This window comes from Poromitra crassiceps (assembly GCF_964638095.1).
Source record: "Poromitra crassiceps genome assembly, chromosome: 6".
Taxonomy (NCBI): Eukaryota; Metazoa; Chordata; class Actinopteri; order Beryciformes; family Melamphaidae; genus Poromitra; species Poromitra crassiceps.
The window spans coordinates 51,755,976-51,781,034 of record NC_139627.1 but is presented as its reverse complement, the minus strand read 5'-3'; the positions used below and the strand labels follow the sequence as shown (position 1 = coordinate 51,781,034).

The following is a 25,059-nucleotide window of genomic DNA, read 5'->3' as shown; positions in this document are numbered from 1 at the left end:
ATGTTATTGTGAAGAAATTCAGGAGTCAGGGTTAAAATCACTATGAAAAAATATGAGTAGGTTGGGGGAAAGTCTTTCCTCAACACTAAGCCATGAGAGATGTGCATGCATATCATCCACACTAGATCTACGTGAGCAGCCCAGGACTAGTCTAGCTGCCTTGTATTGAGCTACTTGTAGCGTACCGAGTAGACCATCGGATGCAGATGACCATACTACAGAGCAGTAATCTAAATGACATGAAACCATAGAGCAAACAACTTGACGAAACAGCAATGATGTGAGATAAGGAGAGCACTTCCGTAACAACAAGAACTCCCAGATAGTGGGAGGCTATATTCCAATATAGCCTATGACTTGATAGGCCTTGAGTACGGTGATTCTGCTTTGGTATGGCAGTGTTTTGTGTTGCTGTGGTCTTCCTGGTGGTTCAGGAGCCGACGGTCTGAGCAGCAGCCAGCAGTGAGGCGAACAGCGAGGTCGGTCTTTGCTTCAGCACCTCCGGATGATCAAACTCAACCGCCTGCAGACACAAGGCATCATCACCATCACACTAGGATCAGGATCACACATGTGGTCTTTATCGATGTGCGTATGGCAAGCCGTTTTTAAAGTTTAATAGCTAGACTAGATATGTATTGCAGATATCCGTAATTTGATTCTTCCTAGTTAAACAGAACATTTCAGATATCCACAACGCCATTCTTCCTACAGGACAAATGACGTGACTTTTGCCATTCATGTGTATGGGGTTTCTTATTAGAGATAGCTACAATTCAGTTGGATCTGCAAATGAATTATGACTAGTTGTGTTTTCTGTTTCAGATATCTACAATTTAATTCTGTCGTAATTCCAGTTCAATATATCATGAATTCACTTCAATTCAAGATATCTATATTGTCCTTTTTATATCTCTTAAATTGTATTTCAACTAGTCAGAATGATGTTGTATATATCTTGAACCCGGAATTAGGAATAGTCATAATTTAATTGCAGATATGTAATGTTGGCAGCACTTTACATTACAGCTCGTTAGCAACATGGTAATAGGGGGGTAATAGTGTGATAATAATTAGGTAATATCACGTAATTACCACAGTAATCGGTGGAGGTGGGATTTTATCCACCAATCTCCCACTTACGAAGTGCACATGCTAACTACAACTAGCGACCATGTTGGAAATAAGTGTTCACACTCTTACATGTCATTCCTTGAATTTTGTTTATTGTCTTCTATAAATAAAATAAATCAATCAACCTACCACAAGAGAGCTAGCTCTGGGGGATCGTCCAGGTAATCCATATGTCTCTAGCTGTTTGGTTCAATCTACAATTTAATTGTTAATTGTTATTTGTATCTGTTGCCTGTTGCTCATTTCTATTTTCTTGTTTTCTATGGACTCCTACTGGAAGGGTCTTAGGGTAATTGAAAAGCGCTATATAAATACAATGAATTATCATTATTATTATTAGTATTATTAGTATTATTACTATCGACATTAAATTAAGTTGAAATGGAGTTTAGTATTTTGCAGCCCTAATTCATGGTTATTACACAGAAACTACCACAGCTCTTACCTGGTTATGATTCTCATTGTCATTCATGGTGATTACTCTCATACATGATTATTATGACCCTATTACCCCCCTATTACCTTACCCAGGCTACCTATTACCATGTTGTTACTGAGCTGTAATGTAAAGTGCTACCGTAACATTAATTCCAGATAGTCAAACTTAGCTGATAAATGTTCAAACAGCGTGCCATATGCGGGTGCTTGTGTATTACCTGTCCGTTGTCCATGACCAGGATGCGGTCGGCGTGCAGCACGGTGGTGATGCGGTGGGCGATGGTGAGCACAGTGCAGTCCCTGAAGGCCTCTGTGATGGTGTTCTGGATCAGAGCGTCTGTCTCTGCGTCGATGGACGCTGTGGCCTCGTCCAGGAGGACGATCTGTTGGGACAGCCGACAGGAGAGACGTGAGGACAGATGTGGGACGGGACAGGGGGAGAGTTAGGCCACATTCACTCACAGTACGACACAAATGCATTGTTAATGGGGGTAATGTGTTTAGGCTGTGTGAAAAACCGGCAGCGGTCACGCAGCGAGAAAGTTCAGATCGATCCTACTCTGGAGACACGGAACCCGACGTCACGCTGCGGTGCAGCAGGCAACAACTGGAGTGGAGTGTGGATCGTGATTAACGTAACTTGCAAGCCAGAAGCGCTGATTCGCCAAACCTGCTTGCCTGCTACCAAATTTCTTCTAATTGGATTTTGTAGGAACGAGTATCGAAGATGCTTAGGGAAAATGTAATATAATATATGATAAAAATTAAAATTTTATTTAGGAAATGTAATTGAATAAAAGCATACATTGTAATTAGGAAATGTAATGGTGTAAAAGACTGGGCTGAGAGAGACAGTGAGACAAGAGACACAATGAGAGAGACACATGTAGACTGACCTAAGTGAAACTAGAAAAGTGCACTCTGTGGAGTGCAGACCTCTGCCAGGACCGCATTTTCCCCCAAGCTGACCCATAGACCATGTGAGTGACGAGACATCGCCTGAATGCAATGTGTTAGTGAGTGTTGTCATACTGAGATGCTATTGTAAATCATATATTGATTATCTGATTATATATGTATTATATATTATATGTTATATATATGATTATATTTATCTATAACAACACCGCACTCCATCCGGTTCCGAGCAGCGCACTCCCAAAGTTTGAAGTCAATCGGACGAATGTTTCTTGAGATAAACTGCTTTTTGTGTTGCCAGTAGGTGGGGCTGTCAAATTGCAAGAAATTCAGCACTGCACTACGTCGAGTTCCCAGCAGCACACTCCCCAAGTTTGAAGTCAATTGGATGAACAGTTCTCAAGATAAACCACTTTTTGTGCTGCCAGTAGGTGGCGCTGTGCCGAATTGCACAAAAACAGGTCACCTCACTCCGTCACATACTCCTTAGCACACTCCCAAAGTTTGAAGTCGATCCGACCAACGGTTCTCGAGATACGCAAAGGCAAAGCTAGAGGAGAGGAGGAACGCACAGACAGACAGACGCACAGACAGACACAGGCGAAAACATGATCTCCTGGGCCCTGGCGGAGATAACAATGAGACAGATATATGTAGACTGGGCTAAGAGAGACAGTGAGACAGATACATGTAGACTGGGATAAGAGAGACAGTGAGACAGACATGTAGACTGGGATAAAAGAGACAGTGAGACAGATACATGTAGACTGGGCTAAGAGAGACAGTGAGACAGACATGTAGACTGGGATAAAAGAGACAGTGAGACAGACATGTAGACTGGGATAAGAGAGACAGTGAGACAGACATGTAGAGTGGGATAAGAGAGACAGTGAGACAGACATGTAGACTGGGCTAAGAGAGACAGTGAGACAGACATGTAGACTGGGCTAAGAGAGACAGTGAGACAGATATATGTAGACTGGGCTAAGAGAGACAGTGAGACAGACATGTAGACTGGGATGACAGAGACAGTGAGACAGACATGTAGACTGGGCTAAGAGAGACAGTGAGACAGACATGTAGACTGGGCTAAGAGAGACAGTGAGACAGACATGTAGACTGGGCTAAGAGAGACAGTGAGACAGATATGTAGACTAGGCTAAGAGAGACAGTGAGACAGACATGTAGACTGGGCTAAGAGAGACAGTAACACAGATATATGTAGACTGGGCTAAGAGAGACAGTGAGACAGACATGTAGACTGGGATAAGAGAGACAGTGAGACAGACATGTAGACTGGGATAAGAGAGACAGTGAGACAGACATGTAGACTGGGCTAAAAGAGACAGTGAGACAGACATGTAGACTGGGCTAAGAGAGACAGTGAGACAGACATGTAGACTGGGCTAAGAGAGACAGTGAGACAGACATGTAGACTGGGATGACAGAGACAGTGAGACAGACATGTAGACTGGGCTAAGAGAGACAGTGAGACAGACATGTAGACTGGGCTAAGAGAGACAGTGAGACAGACATGTAGACTAGGCTAAGAGAGACAGTGAGACAGACATGTAGACTAGGCTAAGAGAGACAGTAACACAGATATATGTAGACTGGGCTAAGAGAGACAGTGAGACAGACATGTAGACTGGGATAAGAGAGACAGTGAGACAGACATGTAGACTGGGATAAGAGAGACAGTGAGACAGACATGTAGACTGGGCTAAAAGAGACAGTGAGACAGACATGTAGACTGGGCTAAGAGAGACAGTGAGACAGACATGTAGACTGGGCTAAGAGAGACAGTGAGACAGACATGTAGACTGGGCTAAGAGAGACAGTGAGACAGACATGTAGACTGGGATAACAGAGACAGTGAGACAGACATGTAGACTGGGCTAAGAGAGACAGTGAGACAGACATGTAGACTGGGCTAAGAGAGACAGTGAGACAGACATGTAGACCGCGCTAAGAGAGACAGTGAGACAGACATGTAGACTGGGCTAAGAGAGACAGTGAGACAGACATGTAGACTGGGCTAAGAGAGACAGTAACACAGATATATGTAGACTGGGCTAAGAGAGACAGTGAGACAGACATGTAGACTGGGATAAGAGAGACAGTGAGACAGACATGTAGACTGGGATAAGAGAGACAGTGAGACAGACATGTAGACTGGGCTAAAAGAGACAGTGAGACAGACATGTAGACTGGGCTAAGAGAGACAGTGAGACAGACATGTAGACTGGGCTAAGAGAGACAGTGAGACAGACATGTAGACTGGGCTAAGAGAGACAGTGAGACAGACATGTAGACTGGGATAACAGAGACAGTGAGACAGACATGTAGACTGGGCTAAGAGAGACAGTGAGACAGACATGTAGACTGGGCTAAGAGAGACAGTGAGACAGACATGTAGACCGGGCTAAGAGAGACAGTAAGACAGACATGTAGACTGGGCTAAGAGAGACAGTGAGACAGACATGTAGACTGGGCTAAGAGAGACAGTGAGACAGACATGTAGACTGGGATAAGAGAGACAGTGAGACAGATATATGTACACTGGGATAAGAGAGACAGTGAGACAGACATTATGTAGACTGGGCGACAGACCTTGGAGTTGCGGAGCAGTGCTCTAGCCATACACATCAACTGTCTCTCCCCCACAGAGAAGTTTTCTCCGTTCTCCATCACCTCCGCCTGGAGCTTCCCTTTCAGCCTGGAGATCTGAGGAAAAACACAGGAGTATTATTACTAAAGGCCTAAACATGGTCACTCCTAGTGCTACTACTGCTACTACTACTACTACTACTACTACTACTATTACTACTACTACTATAATGACTCCATATAGAACTTATTACTAATGCCATCAAGACTACTAGTACAACAAATCTGAAATAGTATTATACTTTGTAATGTAAATGCACTCTGTAGCTTCTGTACAATGGAGGAAGAAACAATAACACCTATTTTGTACTGTGAGCTGTTCTGTACAAAGAGGAAAATGTTTGAATAACAGAATGGGATTGTATGTGATGCCCTGTCTTTGCCCTGCTGGCTGGTGTGAACAACTGCCAGGCAGCAGAACAAGCATGACTGTTTAGCCTGTACTGCCCCCATCAGGCAAGAATTGAGAGTTGCAGTCTATAATAACCTTGGTTTACTAAAGTTACTACTCTGACTCCTCAAAGTCCAACACTGGATTAGTACCAAAATGATTCATTCATTTTCAACAATGGAATGGAATCACATCGAGAGCCTTAACACAGTGGTTCTCAAACTTTTTCACATGAAGGACCCCTAAACTGACACAAATTAAACCACGGACCCCCATTTGATATGATTTTGTCCCACAGACCCCCCCATCTGATAAGAGTGATGCTTTTAGATGTTTTATTACAGAAAGTGTATAAAACCCATGACCAAAATAGTCATTGTGTTACTTATGAATGGAATTACAGCGAAAATAAATTACTCCCCTTTTGGCTGGGGACCCTCTGGAACCCCATCAAGGACCCCTGGGGGTCCAGGGATGGATGACATCATCCCTGATGACATCACTGATGACATCATCCCTAATGACATCACTGAACTTATATAGCCTCAGCTAGTGTCCTCTAGAGAGAGAGTGGCGTCAGCGGAGGACCAAAATGCAAGAATCATTAGCCAATGAACAGCCAGGAATGGGTCTCGCGCTACTTTTGCATGTTAAAATAAAGCTGATAATGTACAATTTGATTCATTTCAAGGGATGAAAAACCCTTTCAAAGTACAACACTGTCTATTTTGATGCAACTCGACAGTGCTGCTTTTTTTACTGAAGAGTTCCACTTTCTACTTCCTGGAAAAAAACTGGTCCATTGGAGTGAATGGAGATGTCGGAACTCTTCTATTATACGGCTCTGGCCTCAGCCAGAAAGGATGACATCACTGATGACATAATCACTGATGTCATCACATCATTAGGTAATTAGGGCAATCACCTAATAAAAAAATCCGGCTCCATCAGGTCACCCGCACGGGTGATCTTTACACCCCCTGAATGTTTCAGCCCGATCGCACATAAAAAGGGCATAGCCGTGGCCGGCCAAGATTCTGCTCACACACTCACACGCACACACACACACACACACACACACACACACACACACACACACACACACACACACACACACACACACAAACACGCACGCACACACGCACACACACTCACTCACACACTCTCTGTTCACATTCTGTTCTGTGTAACATACTGAGTCCTTCATGTAGGTCTTCTCCAGCGACGTCCAAATGTCCTCATCACTGTAGTTGTTAAAGGGGTCCAGGTTGTACCTGTAGGCAAACACATGCACCAGAATACAGTTGGTTACCAAAGAGTGAGCCCCCCGGAGGCAGGAGGGTGAACTGTGTGTGTGTGTGTGTGTGTGTGTGTGTGTGTGTGTGTGTGTGTGTGTGTGTGTGTGTGTGTGTGTGTGTGTGTGTGTGTGTGTGTGTGTGTGTGTGTGTGTGTCTCAATGAAAAGTGAGGCATGTGATCTATAGGTCAATTACATACATGATGGTATTTTCTAGTAGAACCTAAAAGCTGGTATTAATGGTTCTCATGAAGCTCGTACCTACAATATGCCCCGTGTGACATGAATGCAGTGTGAAATCCAGAGAGAGAGAGAGAGGGGGGGGGGAGAGAGGAGGGGAGAGAGAGAGAGAGAGGGGGAGAGAGAGGGAGAGAGAGAGAGAGGAGGGGAGAGAGAGAGAGAGAGGGGGAGAGAGAGGGAGAGAGAGAGAGAGAGAGGGGGGGGAGAGAGAGAGGGGAGAGAGAGAGAGAGAGAGAGAGAGAGAGAGAGAGAATGTTTGGAGAGACACGGGGGTTTGAGGTTACCTGATGGTGCCAATGAACAGCACGGGGTCCTGGGGAATGATGGACATTTTACTGCGCAGGTCCTGCAAGCCGATGGCTGTGATGTCCACTCCGTCTATCAGGATGGTCCCAGCAGCCGGCTCCACCAGCCTGAACAGAGCCACGCCCAGAGACGACTTCCCTACAGACACACAGGACAGAGACACACACAGGACAGAGACACACACAGGACAGAGACACACACAGGACAGAGACACACACAGGACAGAGACACACAGGTCAGAGACACACACAGGACAGAGACACACACAGGACAGAGACACACAGGTCAGAGACACACACAGGACAGAGACACACACAGGACAGAGACACACACAGGACAGAGACACACAGGTCAGAGCAGGTTTTTGAAGAAGAACAGAACACCGTGCCTTGACTGGAAATCCCAATGAATCTCAAATTCAACCATCCATGTGATTCTTGCCAGTGGGGAACCGTCAGGGCCCTCTAGGCCCTCTGTGAGGGCCTAACATGTTCTTAAAAAATAAAGTAAAGTAATTTTATTATACTAATTCATAAATTGACAATCATCATCTAAACAAACATGTTTCTGAGTAAATAAGCCCTTAAAACTGCCTGTTCAGTTTGATTTGGACTGTGAAGGGTTAACTGAATGAAGCCCTTTGTGTGACCCTATTAGAATTGTGCACCTCTGTGTTGTTGGGAAGAATAGCTGAGCTCAGTGCAGCTCTCTGGCTGGCGTTCCCTCTACTAAATTCACAGAGGGTTGATGTATTGAATTCACCGTGAGGATATTTTTCGAGGAGCGGTCTGTTATGTCATGTATATTATTATACTGGACCCCAGGAAGACGAGTGGTCTGTTATGTCATGTATATTATTATACTGGACTCCAGGAAGACGAGCGGTCTGTTATGTCATGTATATTATTATACTGGACCCCAGGAAGACGAGCGGTCTGTTATGTCATGTATATTATTATACTGGACCACAGGAAGACGAGCGGTCTGTTATGTCATGTATATTATTATACTGGACCCCAGGAAGACGAGCGGTCTGTTATGTCATGTATATTATTGTACTGGACTCCAGGAAGACGAGCGGTCTGTTATGTCATGTATATTATTGTACTGGACTCCAGGAAGACGAGCGGTCTGTTATGTCATGTATATTATTATACTGGACCCCAGGAAGACGAGCGGTCTGTTATGTCATGTATATTATTATACTGGACCCCAGGAAGACGAGCGGTCTGTTATGTCATGTATATTATTGTACTGGACTCCAGGAAGACGAGCGGTCTGTTATGTCATGTATATTATTGTACTGGACCCCAGGAAGACGAGCGGTCTGTTATGTCATGTATATTATTATACTGGACCCGAGGAAGACGAGCGGTCTGTTATGTCATGTATATTATTATACTGGACCCCAGGAAGACGAGCGGTCTGTTATGTCATGTATATTATTGTACTGGACTCCAGGAAGACGAGCGGTCTGTTATGTCATGTATATTATTATACTGGACCCCAGGAAGACGAGCGGTCTGTTATGTCATGTATATTATTATACTGGACCCCAGGAAGACGAGCGGTCTGTTATGTCATGTATATTATTGTACTGGACTCCAGGAAGACGAGCGGTCTGTTATGTCATGTATATTATTGTACTGGACCCCAGGAAGACGAGCGGTCTGTTATGTCATGTATATTATTATACTGGACCCCAGGAAGACGAGCGGTCTGTTATGTCATGTATATTATTATACTGGACCCCAGGAAGACGAGCGGTCTGTTATGTCATGTATATTATTATACTGGACCCCAGGAAGACGAGCGCTCTGTTATGTCATGTATATTATTATACTGGACCCCAGGAAGAAGAGCGGTCTGTTATGTCATGTATATTATTATACTGGACCCCAGGAAGACGAGCGGTCTGTTATGTCATGTATATTATTATACTGGACCCCAGGAAGACGAGCGGTCTGTTATGTCATGTATATTATTATACTGGACCCCAGGAAGACAAGCGGTCTGTTATGTCATGTATATTATTATACTGGACCCTAGGAAGATGAGCGCTCTGTTATGTCATGTATATTATTATACTGGACCCCAGGAAGACGAGCGGTCTGTTATGTCATGTATATTATTATACTGGACCCCAGGAAGACGAGCGGTCTGTTATGTCATGTATATTATTATACTGGACCCCAGGAAGACAAGCGGTCTGTTATGTCATGTATATTATTATACTGGACCCCAGGAAGACGAGCGGTCTGTTATGTCATGTATATTATTATACTGGACCCCAGGAAGACAAGCGGTCTGTTATGTCATGTATATTATTATACTGGACCCCAGGAAGAAGAGCGGTCTGTTATGTCATGTATATTATTATACTGGACCCCAGGAAGAAGAGCGGTCTGTTATGTCATGTATATTATTATACTGGACCCCAGGAAGAAGAGCGGTCTGTTATGTCATGTATATTATTATACTGGACCCCAGGAAGACGAGCGGTCTGTTATGTCATGTATATTATTATACTGGACCCCAGGAAGACAAGCGGTCTGTTATGTCATGTATATTATTATACTGGACCCCAGGAAGACGAGCGGTCTGTTATGTCATGTATATTATTATACTGGACCACAGGAAGACGAGCGGTCTGTTATGTCATGTATATTATTATACTGGACCCCAGGAAGACGAGCGCTCTGTTATGTCATGTATATTATTATACTGGACCCCAGGAAGACGAGCGGTCTGTTATGTCATGTATATTATTATACTGGACCCCAGGAAGAAGAGCGGTCTGTTATGTCATGTATATTATTATACTGGACCCCAGGAAGACGAGCGGTCTGTTATGTCATGTATATTATTATACTGGACCCCAGGAAGACGAGCGGTCTGTTATGTCATGTATATTATTATACTGGACCACAGGAAGACGAGCGGTCTGTTATGTCATGTATATTATTATACTGGACCCCAGGAAGACGAGCGGTCTGTTATGTCATGTATATTATTATACTGGACCCCAGGAAGACGAGCGGTCTGTTATGTCATGTATATTATTGTACTGGACCCCAGGAAGACGAGCGGTCTGTTATGTCATGTATATTATTATACTGGACCCCAGGAAGACGAGCGGTCTGTTATGTCATGTATATTATTATACTGGACCCCAGGAAGAAGAGCGGTCTGTTATGTCATGTACTGTATATTATTATACTGGACCCCAGGAAGACGAGCGGTCTGTTATGTCATGTACTGTATATTATTATACTGGACCCCAGGAAGATGAGCGGTCTGTTATGTCATGTATATTATTATACTGGACCCCAGGAAGACGAGCGGTCTGTTATGTCATGTATATTATTATACTGGACCCCAGGAAGACGAGCGGTCTGTTATGTCATGTATATTATTATACTGGACCCCAGGAAGACGAGCGGTCTGTTATGTCATGTATATTATTGTACTGGACCCCAGGAAGACGAGCGGTCTGTTATGTCATGTATATTATTATACTGGACCCCAGGAAGACGAGCGGTCTGTTATGTCATGTATATTATTATACTGGACCCCAGGAAGACGAGCGGTCTGTTATGTCATGTATATTATTATACTGGACCCCAGGAAGACGAGCGGTCTGTTATGTCATGTATATTATTATACTGGACCCCAGGAAGACGAGCGGTCTGTTATGTCATGTATATTATTATACTGGACCCCAGGAAGACGAGCGGTCTGTTATGTCATGTATATTATTATACTGGACCCCAGGAAGACGAGCGGTCTGTTATGTCATGTATATTATTATACTGGACCCCAGGAAGAAGAGCGGTCTGTTATGTCATGTATATTATTGTACTGGACCCCAGGAAGACGAGCGGTCTGTTATGTCATGTATATTATTATACTGGACCCCAGGAAGACGAGCGGTCTGTTATGTCATGTACTGTATATTATTATACTGGACCCCAGGAAGACGAGCGGTCTGTTATGTCATGTATATTATTATACTGGACCCCAGGAAGACGAGCGGTCTGTTATGTCATGTATATTATTATACTGGACCCCAGGAAGACGAGCGCTCTGTTATGTCATGTATATTATTATACTGGACCCCAGGAAGACGAGCGGTCTGTTATGTCATGTATATTATTATACTGGACCCCAGGAAGACGAGCGGTCTGTTATGTCATGTATATTATTATACTGGACCCCAGGAAGACGAGCGCTCTGTTATGTCATGTATATTATTATACTGGACCCCAGGAAGACGAGCGGTCTGTTATGTCATGTATATTATTATACTGGACCCCAGGAAGACGAGCGGTCTGTTATGTCATGTATATTATTATACTGGACCCCAGGAAGACGAGCGCTCTGTTATGTCATGTATATTATTATACTGGACCCCAGGAAGACGAGCGGTCTGTTATGTCATGTATATTATTATACTGGACCCCAGGAAGAAGAGCGGTCTGTTATGTCATGTATATTATTGTACTGGACCCCAGGAAGACGAGCGGTCTGTTATGTCATGTATATTATTATACTGGACCCCAGGAAGACGAGCGGTCTGTTATGTCATGTATATTATTATACTGGACCCCAGGAAGACGAGCGGTCTGTTATGTCATGTATATTATTATACTGGACCCCAGGAAGACGAGCGGTCGTCTAGGCGTCAGCTAATGGGGATCCGTTTTAATAAACAAATAAACTCTCATGATTTCATCATTATTTGTCATTAAAGTGGATAATCTATAAAAAAATAAAGATACCATGTCCTGGTTGTTTAGAGCAGTGGCTCTCAAACTGTTTCACATCAAGCACCCCTAAACTGACACAAATTAGACCATGGACCCCCATCTGATCAGATTTTTGCTTTCAGTGTATGAAACCCATGACCAAAATAGCCATACATTCTGTCATTGTGTTACTTATGGATGGAATTATAGTGAAAATAAATTTTCCCCTTTTTTGATACGTATGCCCTAGAACCCCCTCAACGACGCCTGGGGGCCCACGGACCCCACTTTGAGAAAAAGGGAGAAAATAAAAATAACTCTAAAACTAACTGCAAACCATGTCTCTGTCATGAGAAAGGAAAAAGATGTTCAACCCTAAAGCATGGCACCCATTCTATCCTATATTTCCATATTTTCTATATTTCTCTATCGTATGATTGTTCAATGTGTTATTATTACTACTGTAATTTGCTACTGTTGTGTCAACTAGCCCTCCTTTCCCTGTTCTCTCCACATACTCTCTCATACTCCCCCAGCTCTCCCTCCCCACCTCCTCCCCTTCCTGAACTCCCCCCCCCCACTATTCTAAAGCATGGCATCCATTCTATTTTAAAGCATGGCACCCATTCTCTTTCTTTCCCCCTTCCCCTGCTCCTTCCCCTTCTCTGTTCTCTCCTCCCCCACATGTCCCATTCCCTCCCCCCACCTCCTCCCTCCCCCTGCTCTCTCCTCCCCCACCCCACCCCCCTGCTCTCCCTCCCCCCTCCCCTCTCTCCTCTTTCCCCCTTCCCCTGCTCCTTCCCCACCTCCTCTACTCCCCAAACATTTCCCATTCCCTCCCCACCTGACTTTAAGCTGTGTGGCTTATTATGTCAAAGTTCAAGCCATCCCTTCTGAAAGCATCTTTCCAGAGAGTATCAACGTCTCCATGTCCATGTGGGAGGATTGGGCCGGACAAAATGCAGGATGTACCAACAGTACTACTGTTGGAGCCAGGTCCTTACCAGAGCCTGTCCTTCCCACGATGCCGAGCTTCTCCCCAGCTCTGATGTCCAGCTTGAGTCCGTTCAGGACAATGGGTGTATTGTCCCTGTACCTCATCTTATAGTCCAGGAAGGTGATGGCTCCTCCCTGGGGCCAGTCTTCTGGAATATGGCCTCCCTCCATTTGCCTGGGGGCCTCAGACACACAGTCCTATAGATAGAGCCCAGTTGTTACTCATTTCATTTGGCCACGTCGCTGCGGTACTGCCAAGGCGTTAATGCCACTGCCACACACACACACACACACACACACACACACACACACACACGGTACATAAAACTGTGCCCTTCAGAGGGTGGTGAACTTTTTGTGGACCGACCGAGTGATTTATTCACCTTATCATTTGCCCATCAGGACAATTCTGCGTGACGTCATTGTGTCATCGTCTTTACGTTTTAGACCCAGAAGTAGATTACTCCTACCTTTATCATTTTTAGACTTGCCAAAAAGCTGTTCTCAAGCAAAAAAACAAACTGTTGTAAAGTTTTAATATTTTTCCCGATGCGAACGTAACATTCAAAATATGTGACCAGTTTATCAGAATAACGCCTATTTGGACATTTTTAACGAGCAACGAGGAGCATGCTGGCTGTGTGACCGGTCGGACTAATCATGCGGCTAAATGACGACGTCACATCCGTTTTGTTAGCGTTCCATTTGCAGAAAACTTGAGCTGGGAAGTTCACTGCACTGGTCAGATCCAGTCTCTAGCCAGGCTAGCCATTGTTAGCAATAACAGTTGATAACAACAGTTTTGCACATACAAACCTGCAGCCTCATGTCCACACAGATAGAAGTTAGGCAGTGCTGTGTGTACAGCTGATTTAATGAGACACAAACAAAACAGAAGTGCTAAACAAGATTACTACGATTATACTACTGTTGTTGCGTGGTGCAGCCATCTTGGATTTTTGAGGTCGGGGCTGCTGAGGCTCCTACGAGTTTGGGATGGGAAATACCAGCTCTGGTGACGTCACCGTCCCAGCTCATGACCTTTGAAGTCGTAAGATGACCAGTACCCAGTTATAAAGGAATGCACGATAACGCTAGCTAGTAGGCTTCTGTCAACTCCTACTGTACTGGAAGTAAGAAAACACTGTTGACGTGCTTTTGTAACTAACGTTAAACGCCGACCGGGTACAGCCATCGGCTCCTCGCAGCAGTAACGCTATGAACATGTAACTGAAGTTGGCTGCAGTGTAGCTTCTGAATGTTGCCAAACTTCATTCACAGTTTACAGTTTATCGATATTTACCGGCCGGCTAACGATGGACCGGAAGAACAAATACAATTGCGTCTTACACGGAAAAGGAAAAAGTGGACGTGGCAACATAAGGTGAATAGAGTCTAGTCACAGCAAAGAAAAAACAAAGAAAAAACAGAAGGAATAAGTATTCTGCCCTACAGGGTATGATGTATTTGTCAGACCTTATTTTCATGAATCAAGTATACATCAGATCGGCAATTAGGCCCCGCCCCCTTTTAGGGGGAAAACACAAGCCTCTCCAGGTTGACTTCAATGTAAAATAGCACTACCAAAAATAAATATAGAAAAAGAACAGAATCAATCTCGTTTACTAATGACCCCAAAACACCATGACATGACAAGATGCACCGGAAATATTACTCTGACCCATGCGGGGGGGGGGGGGGGGGGGGGAGAACGTTGGCATCCTCACAGGGGTGTCAAACATGCGGCCCGGGGGCCAGATCCGGCCCCCCAAAGGGTCCAATGCGGCCCAAAGGATGACTCTGCAAAGTGTGAAAATTGCACTGAGAAGTCCTTCAATCCAATGTGATGCACTTGTGAAGGCTAAGAGGTACCAGTCTTCAGGAGCAAGTTAAATATTAAGGGGCCTATTCATGTTATCTGTATTAATCACTAAATAGTCAGCTATTTTGATTACCTTCACTTGACTATAGAGAATTGCACAGGTGGGTAAACTATCCAAGGTAGGTGGGTAGTTTACCCACCTTGTTTGCCCTCATTGATTGATACAGTTGATCTGAATAGGTGAGTAAACTATCTGCCTCATTTCAAAGGGGTGGATAAATTGTTTACTTGCGTTGACCCTCCACTACACCCCTGATTGTACCTCTGGGCTGCTCTGTTCGCCCTGTTGCCAACATAGAGCTGAGTGGCGAGAAAATGGAGGGATGCTAGTGGAAGCTAGTACCCAGACAACCTGCATTGTCAGCAGTCTTGAACTCAACTGTTAGTTTGGTCAACTGTTTTCTTTGGATTTATTTGAGAAGTGTGCCATCGGCAGTTACTTTTCAAAGGACATTCTAAGACAACTGCCAACATTCACTGCCGCATCATTAGAATGTTGCCAGTTGTGTTGGCAGCTGTTGGAGAATGTTTGATTGGTGTGCCATGGTCTTTAGTAGTCATCATCTGTCTGAGCAAGAGAGGAAGTGTGCTGTCTGACCGTGATATATTCCTGCTGCCGCTCCACAGAGTTGAACCTCGCCTCCACCTCAGTCGCCAACTTCACTACGTGCTGCAACAGGCCTGATAGCTGGTCAGCACGCACGCACGCACGCACGCACGCACGCACACACACACACACACGCACGCACGCACACACACACACACGCACGCACGCACACACACACACGCGCACGCACGCACACACACACACACACACACACACACACGCACGCACACACACGCACACACACACATGTTGCAGTTGTTTGTAATGTGTGACAGGGGCTGATCATTTTCCTTCTTTTTTTTTTTACAGATTATGAAGGTGCAGATTGTAAGCTTTCAAATCTGAAAATAGTTGAAGGAGATTATGCTTATTTGAACGTTTGTATCGTAAAAGCAACATTCAGAGAAGATCACCCTGAAAGTTGGTGAACAAGCTTAGTTTGCTAGCAAATTATAAGCATTTAGTGATCCTAAAATTGTTGTTTGTTATATTGAGTGTGTCCTTCTTCAAACCTACTTGAACCCCTCCAGTCTGGTTTCCGCCCACTCCACAGCACAGAAACTGCACTCCTCAAAGTCTTCAATGACCTCCTCACCTCTGCCGACCTGAGTGCAGCCTTCGATACCGTGAGCCACAACATCCTGCTCTCCAGACTGGAAGACCTCAGTATTGAAGACACCTCTCCAACTGTTCTCACTTCATTTCACTCCACAACCACTCCTCTGTGCTCGCCACAGTCACTCAAGTTGTTCCCCAAGGTTCTGTACTCGGCCCACTCCTGTTCATCATTTACATCCTCTTCCTTGGTCAGATCCACCGCCATTTCAACCTGGACTTCCACTGCTATGCCGATGACACCCAGATCTACCTCAGCACCTCATCACCCCACAATTCACCCCTCTCCGACATCAATTCCTGCATGTCTGCTATAAAACTCTGGATGCAACAAAACTTCTTACAACTCAACAGTGATAAAACTGAACTTCTCTTCATCGGCTCCAAATCCACCCTCTGCAAAACCAACAACCCCACATTCACCATTGATGGCAGCACTGTTTCCACATCCCCCCAGGCACGCAACCTCGGCATGATCATTGACCCCACCCTTTCCCTTGAGCCCCATGAATCATCAAATTCTCCTTCTTCCACGTCCACAATATTGCCAAGATCCGGTCAGGTCACCCTGCCACTGAAAGACTGCCTTCATTTCCTCCCGTCTTGACTATTGCAACTCAGTCCTCCATGGCATCAACGTCAACCTCATCAACAGACTCCAACTGGCCAAGAATACAGCTGACCGTCTCCTACCCACACCAAATCCTGGCACCACATCACCCCAGCCCTAAAATAACTTCACTGGCTTCCCATCTCACCCCGGATCAAGTTCAAAATCCTCGTCATCACCTACAAAGCCTTTCACGAACTGGCCCCCCCCTTACCTCACTGGCCCCCCATACCTCACTGGCCCCCCATACCTCACTGGCCCCCCATACCTCACTGGCCCCCCCTTACCTCACTGGCCCCCCATACCTCACTGGCCCCCCACCCCCTCAGTGTTTAGTATATTGTGTAAAGTGTCTTTGAGTTCTTGAAAAGCACTACTATATATATATATTACTTTCGTAATGTATATACAAACAAAGTGTGTGTGTGTGTGTGTGTGTGTGTGTGTGTGTGTGTGTGTGTGGTTTTAAACATTCCACAACCTTATATTTTCTTCTTGTTCCGATTTCCCCCTTATCTTCTCTCCAATTGTACTTGGCCAATTGCCCCCCCCCCCCCGCCCCTCGTCCTCATATAGATAAAGCAGATGTGAATATCGTCAGTAGTCCAGTGAAGGGGTTTACCTGTATGGTGAAGGACAGGGCCAGGCCTTTTGTGGCTGGACTGATGACATCATTAGAGCTGAGCACTACAAACAGCGCCACCAACAGGGTCATGATCGTAGTCATAAAGTTCAGACGGTAGGACAGCCAGCGTGTCCCACACTGAAACAGTAAGTAGTGATTGGAGTTGATGTCATTCAGGGATTTGAACCTACAACATGACAAAGGACAGTCTGTTAATACACAACCTCTCCCTGAATAGCTAGCTTAATAAGCTAGCTTACTAGCTAACTTAATAGTTTAATAAGCTAATACTTTTTTTTTTGAACTTATTTATTTTATTTCACAAATAAGACAATCATTTTGAATTGCATACATGTAATCCTTGACATCATTTGTCTAAACCTTTTCTGATTCAACCATAATCATCATTATATGTTTATAAATAAAAGAAAAATGTGCATAAAAGAAATCAAAAAAAAAAGAGAAAAAAAAAAGAAAAGAAAAAGAAAAAAAGAGGTAATTACAGGTCAGACATTGCAAGTATTGGAGCCCATCTTACATCAAACCTTTCTACTTTCATCTGTAATCTTGCAGTTATTTTTTCCATAGTAAAGACACTCTTTACTCGTTCTCTCCATTGTGTTATGCTAGGGGGCTGCGGCTTCAACCAGGAGACTGTTATCATTTTTTTCGCTATTAATAACAGAATTCTCAATAAATAAATTAAGTCTTTATCCATCTCATTGTCAGGAGGTATGCCCAGTACCACAAGTGCTGGCTCCAAAACAATGTCAAAGCCCAGAATCTGTTTGATCTCTTTTTGGACCTCCTTCCAGAATTCCAGTAACTTCGGGCCGTCAAAAAAAATATGTGTAAAGTCTCCCATCAGTCCACAACCCCTCCAGCATAACTCAGACGTATTATTATATTTTGAAATAATAGAAGGAGTGTTGAAATATCTCATTTTCACCTTCCAATCAAATTCTTTCCATGTTGGGCTGTTAGTTAATTTATGTCCTGTTTCGAATGTGTCTTCCCATTGCTCATCTGTAATTATTATATTTGCTTCTAGTTCCCACTTTTCTTTGACATACATATTGTTATCATTGGATTCATGTTGTAATGCTTTATAGATTTGTGATACAATCCCACTTTTCTTCTCTCCTTCTGTAAATGACATAATCAGCTCCTCTAGATTGGAAGGTGATTTACAAATATTCTCCCACTCCTCATGTTTCTCAAGGTAATGTCTTATCTGTAGGAATTTGTAAAAATCATGGGCTGGTAAATTAAATTCTTTTGAAATTTGTTCAAATGACTTCATCAATTGTCCATTAAACAATTGTGCAATATATATCAACCCCTTGTTTGCCCATATTTTAAACCCTGAGTCCATAAGAGATGGTACAAAATCATGATTTCTTGCTATTTTAGTGGCTCTAGAAATAGATTTTGACAATTTTAACTTCTTTCGTACGGCTGACCATATTTTCATTGTTCCTTTAATCCACTCATTACCGCCCTTGAGTCTCCTCCATTCCCTTTCGGATATGAATGGAAGTGATTCCAAGGGTATACTTCGACATGAGTTTTGCTCAATTCCCACCCACATAACATCCGTTTCATTAGTTATCCACAAAAATATCGCTCTAAGTTGCGCTGCCCAATAATAATTTTTTAAATTTGGAAGACTCAAACCTCCCTTCTCCTTCGGGCAAATAAGTGTCTTATATTTAATTCTAGCTTTTTTATTTTGCCATAAGAATTTAGATATAATTTTGTCTAGCATTTTAAAAGTAGAATTAGTGACCCCAATAGGCAATGACTGGAACAAAAACAACAATCTCGGTAAAATATTCATTCTTACTGTGTCTATTCTTCCCAACAAATTCAAAGGCAAAATCTCCCATCTAGCAAAGTCTTTCTTAATCTCAATTATCAACTTTCCATAATTAGCTTCAAATAACTGTGAAGTGGTAGGAGTAATAATGATACCCAGATATCTGAACCCCTTATTCGTCCATTTAAAATTAACCTTTTTCTTTAGTTCTGCTGGACATTCACCTGAAAGCATCATCGCTACAGATTTGTCTTCATTGGTCAGATATCCAGATATTTCTCCATATTCCTTCAGGTTATTCAACAAGGCTGGTATAGTGGAGGATGGATCACATATATATGTTAATATATCGTCCGCGAATAAAGATATTTTGTGTTCCACCCCCCCTTCATCCTTTATTCCCTTTATATCTTTATTCTGTCGTATTGATTCAGCTAATGGTTCAATGCTCGCGGCGAATAATAATGGACTCAAGCAATCTCCTTGCCTGACCCCCCTCCTAAGATAGAAAAAATCTGAGCAACAACCATTAACTCTGATCCTTGATTTTGGATTTTTATACACCATTTTTACCCAGTCTATAAAAGTTGAGTGAAACCCGAGAACAGACAAAGTATGGTATAAGAAGCTCCATTTCACCCGGTCGAATGCCTTTTGCTAGCTAATACTTTTTATAATATAAAAAGTATTAAATTTAACTTTTTCTTTTCTTTTTCTAACTGTTTATACCTGTAGACATAATTTTAGCACCGTGCCAACTCAATATTAATCACAGGATTACGATAGGATACGATACGATATACTCTATTGTCAGTTTACACTGAAATTTGTCTTGCAAGACAGCAGCAGTCCCACATACAAACACATGACAAAGAGAACAAAACCAAAAATACATGACACATAAAACATACAGAGATCACTGGTCACTGTTCCACTGACCCTCGGCCATGTTCTTGATTAAGCCTCAGGTTCGACTGATGTATAAAGGACTTTCTTAGTCTGACCTTCTTAAATGTTGGGATTAAGTATCTCCTGCCAGAGGGCAGGAATTCATATTCTTCATGTAACACATGATTAGTTTTTGAGGGAATATTTCTAACCTTAATACATTGTTGACGTATGTAGACTCATATAGACTATGGAGTGGTTTACCAACAATTTTTTAACAAATATTCATCTGTCTTAGTAGTTGTGATTTTAATTTTAACAGACCAGGTGGTACTGCAGTACTGTAAAACACTCATAATCACTGAGGTAAAAAATAATAGAAGAATCTGTTTACCAGCACCAAAAGATCTTAACCGGCGAAGAAAGTATAGTCTTTGCTTTGTTTTCTTACACAGAGTCTACGTGGTCTTTCCATGACAGCAGGTGGTCTATTATTACTCCTAGGTATGTGAAGGAGCATACCTGTTTGATCTGTTCGTTATGGATCGTAACAGAGGAGCTGTGTGTGTCAGGTGGAGACCCAAAAACAATCTCTGCTGTGTTTTTTGCATTGATTATTGATTGATTGCATTGATTGATTGATAGTAGAATTGACTTGTTAAAGACACAATCCTTAATATAATGCAAATTTGATGCACCCTTTGGGGCAAATCTATTTATTTATATTTAAGTCCTTAATAAGTCCTTGAAAATGAAAAAATACTGCCTTAAAAAGTACTTGAAAGACCTTGAATTTCATTTTGTAATGACTGTATGACTATGATACATAATAAGGATATGAGCTGCTGTGTGAAAATAAGCTCTTTATAGGATGTAAATACACATACACTGTATTACACATGCCCCTATTTCCTCTGTTCCAGGCCGCTGCTCGGCACATTATAATGCTGTGGTGGATTGATTACAACAACAAGAAATCAGGGTGAGTTGAAAATAATAATTAAAGCTGGAAATATGGTCCAGGTTGTAAAAAAACGGGAATTCTCCTTTAAATTTGACTTCAGATCATAAGTTAGAGAGACCACTTGTACAATTAATTTATATTACCGTACTAATCATCAACATTTCAGTGTGCGTGACCAGCCGCGTCAAGTGCCTGTGTGTGCTTACAAGAGATGTGCGTGTTATCCCACGCAAGGGGTCCATGAAAAGTCAGCTGGGTGAGTTGTTTGTCGCTTTTAACCTTGTCTAGGCTAGAAACGGGTCCCAGGTAGTTGAGAATTTCTTAAGTGAATTGGTCCTCAGGAACCGGAGGCTCTCCATCCGTATAACCGAGACCATGTCCTCAGCCACAGCTGGAAGGAAGGTGGAGAGGGGGACTTCCACTCCTTCAGAATGAGTCTCTTGGCGACAGTCGTCCTCTGCGTTAGAGATGTTTTTACAGCCGTAGAGAGGAGCAGAGAGGATTCCGAGCAGCCGAAGATGGCGAGTTCAGCAATTATTATTATTTTATTTTTTTCCCACAAAACTTAAAATTTGTAAAGTCGACAGGCTGCACTAGCTTCGAAAATAACATAGCTAGCAGAGAGGAGTTTGCAATCGAGCTGCCCTCCATTTTTAGTGAAATGTACAATATAGGCCGTATGAGTTGTGCCAAACAAACGTTAATATCTCAAAAACTATACGTCACATCACTTATATTTTGACATTCTGAGTGAGAGCAGAATTAGCACAAGAGTTTGATGTATAATATATGCATGTACCGTAGTGTTAAAGTTGTGTGAACTGTCGCAGTTTTTAAAATGTAAACAGAGTCAAGCCGGCTAGAGAAGACAGTCACTCCTCGCGCCACTTGGGCTCCATAGGGTTCCATTGCCGTTGCCACCCAGTGACACGGTTTGTTTACCAAAATGCTGCTCGGCTGATTCCTCGTATTGCTTTCCAGGTTGACACGATGGATGCATGCAACATTCTACATGCAGAACAACAAACATTCCCATGGTGATTCTTGTCAAGTCATTTCTCCTTTTTGTTGTTGCCTTCTCTGATCTCTAACGGCATTCCAGAGGAGTTATTCTCACAGTGGGAATACCATTATGGCATGTCCATGATTTGTAAAGGGACACTCCTGTGTTTATCTCAATACAAAACCAAATAATGTTAATTTCCTTTTCCATGGCTTTTTGTTTTGCAGCACAGGTGGGACCTAAGGCAAACAATAAACACTCAATATTTTTAGAGTTTTAACAAAAATGCTGATATCTCACAGTTGTACGTAGCTGTCTCTCTTGTTGTAGGCGTGGATGGTGCTGAGGCCCTGCAGGGTGCAGGTGGTGAGGGAGATGCAGGGAGAGCGACTGATGTTCTCCATCCTCTTCATCTGACGGATGCTCCTCTGGAACACACTGCAGAGATGATAGACTCTGTTTACTTTGTGAGCTACACGAAATTGAAAATGAGGTGCATTTCTTGTTTTACTGCACTGCTTACGATAACGCAAGGGATACTCTTTAGTACAGGGGTGCCCAAACTTTTTTGACCCAAGATCTACTTTTCAAGTAGCCAGCCTCCCGAGATCTACCAGTCCAGTTTCAACATCGCAAACGCACACACATCGATGCATCTTAAATCGATGCCTCACTTTTTCCCCCAATACATGATTTATTTTTTCTCACTTTACAATACAATTGCATTGTATTATGATCCATAATTAAAATAAACAACTGCATGTACTTCCATTATATTTTATTTTATTATAAAAAAAAAAAAAAAATGTTCCCCCCCCCCCCTCCTCAATGCCATGCGATCGACCACACTACCTTCGCGATCGACCGGTCGATCGCGATCGACGTATTGGGCACCCCTGCTTTAGTACAATGTCCTCTATCTGTTGACTTCTTTGAGTTGGACGACTATGAGAAGCTTGAGCTATGTTTCAGGAAGGGAATCTTCCTCATTGCAAATTGTATTTGTCAAGCATGGGAACAAAGACAGAAGCTTCTATTTAGAAACGGATGTATTGCCTTTTTATATTGCTGTCCCGCCCATTGCTGTCTTGCGTATTGTATTTTAAATGTACCATTGCTGTGTTGTTTACGGTTTATGTTTTATTGTTGTGTCTTTGGGGGTTGCCATGGGAGTTGGGCACCTATAGTGCATGACACATAAATCAATCAATCAATCAATCAATCAATCAATCAATCAATCAATCAATCAATCAATCAATATAGGGTGCTGGTGGCTCAGCTGGCAGCTATGTTATGCAGACGTGTTTGGAAGGAATTTCATGTTAATAGGACACTGTCAATAGAAGAGCATACAAATGCATTTCTTCAACTTTAAATTATAACCCTAGTAAGAACAGGCCACAGGGGCGTTGTCAAGATTAACTACTGTCCAAATGAGTTCCTTTATTTTGATTACTTTAGGCCAAAACACTACCTACTCTCACTTCCATCCTGCCAATTAACTCATTCATCGCCAAAGACGTCTTTGACGTGTTATCAGGAATAGCCCTCCCCGCCAATGACGTGTTTGACGTGTTTTTGTTTTTATTAGTGCAGCGCGTAGTTCAAAGACTTCCCCAGCCCATTCTATGAGCACACTAATTCATTATTTATAAAGTCAAAAACATTAAAATTCATGGACTTGGTGGATCAAAAAACAGCTTTGATTGTGTACAAAGCCAGAAAGGGAGTGCTCCCATCCAACATACAAATAATGTTCAAAGAAAGAGAGGGGGGTTACGCCCTCAGAGGCGAACAAAATTGGAAACAACCCTTCTGTAACACTGCCATGAAAAGCAGGTGCATATCTGTCTGTGGTGTGAAGTTGTGGAACGCTTTGCCGGAAGAATTAAAATCAAGTAAGAATGTGTTGATCTTTAAAAAAAGGTATAAGGACATGATGATGGAAAATTACAGTCTAGTTCCCAGGTAACTGAATGATGTAGGGGACAAGGAGAGAAAGAAAAGAAAAAAAATAATAATAATAAAAACAATAATAATAAAAAATAAAATAGTGTATGTATAAGTATATATATATATATATATAGGTATATGTATATATATATAATAATAATAATAATAACAAAACGATTATAAAATGTATGAATATGCATGTATGGATTGTGTTTGTTTTGTTATTTGCTACTTACTGGTTTTTGACTGTTGTATTGCTTATTTATTTATTTTGATTTTTTTGTTGTTTTTTTTGTTTCCTGTATTAGGATATTTTTTCCTTGAAATCCTTTGTTGTTTATATGATGGCAAGTAAGGACAATGTCCAAAACGTCTGAACATGATGATTTTCTTATTTTAATTGTAAGAAAAGGGGGGGCTTTACATAAGCGTTTGCTTCTGCCCCTAACCTTTGGTTATGACCTAAGTGTATGGTTGGTGGTGGTGGTGGTGACCAATACATTTTTTCATTCATTCATTCAAGCCTGTGACATGGTATCAGGTCCCTGCCCTCAAAGTCAAGCCGACAACACGTGAACAAACACATACCGCAGCTGTTGTTTTGAAATGAGCAGGAGGAAAAACAGAAAACAGTGAAACGCGCTTCCTTGTGCAGAGAGGAGAAACGCCATTGAAACGCCCCTCGGCGCGCTGCACGAGCTGGTCGCCTTGCTGCAGGGCAGCGGACATGGATCAGTTGTTCGCGGTAGTCAAACCCGTGACCAACATGATCGATCCTGGTCCCTGGACCCCGTTCCTGTGTGCCAGCCCGAAAGAGACGAGACGGAGTCACAACTTTGTGAGGAGGAGAACAGCAGCCTCGCCACAGAAATTGCTTTCACACAGAGCCAAGCAGCACGGCCACTTTCCTGTCGAGGGCGAGGAAGACTGGACTCCAATGCGACAGGACCCGGATG

At 42.9% G+C, this 25,059-nt stretch overlaps 1 protein-coding gene across 1 annotated transcript in view; it reads right to left on the bottom strand.

The window, feature by feature from the left end:
* Positions 1–430: 430 nt before the first annotated feature.
* LOC310777968 (ATP-binding cassette sub-family C member 12-like) overlaps positions 431–25,059 on the bottom strand; it is a gene marked incomplete at both ends in the record, with an annotated part of 65,075 nt that continues 40,446 nt past the window's right edge. The window contains 9 exons of the mRNA XM_083638299.1: positions 431–523; positions 1,791–1,955; positions 5,104–5,217; positions 6,747–6,825; positions 7,372–7,531; positions 13,146–13,335; positions 15,618–15,707; positions 17,474–17,663; positions 22,451–22,588. Coding sequence (XP_083494425.1) covers positions 431–523; positions 1,791–1,955; positions 5,104–5,217; positions 6,747–6,825; positions 7,372–7,531; positions 13,146–13,335; positions 15,618–15,707; positions 17,474–17,663; positions 22,451–22,588 — 1,219 coding nt within the window. The remainder of the gene's footprint in view (positions 524–1,790; positions 1,956–5,103; positions 5,218–6,746; positions 6,826–7,371; positions 7,532–13,145; positions 13,336–15,617; positions 15,708–17,473; positions 17,664–22,450; positions 22,589–25,059) is intronic.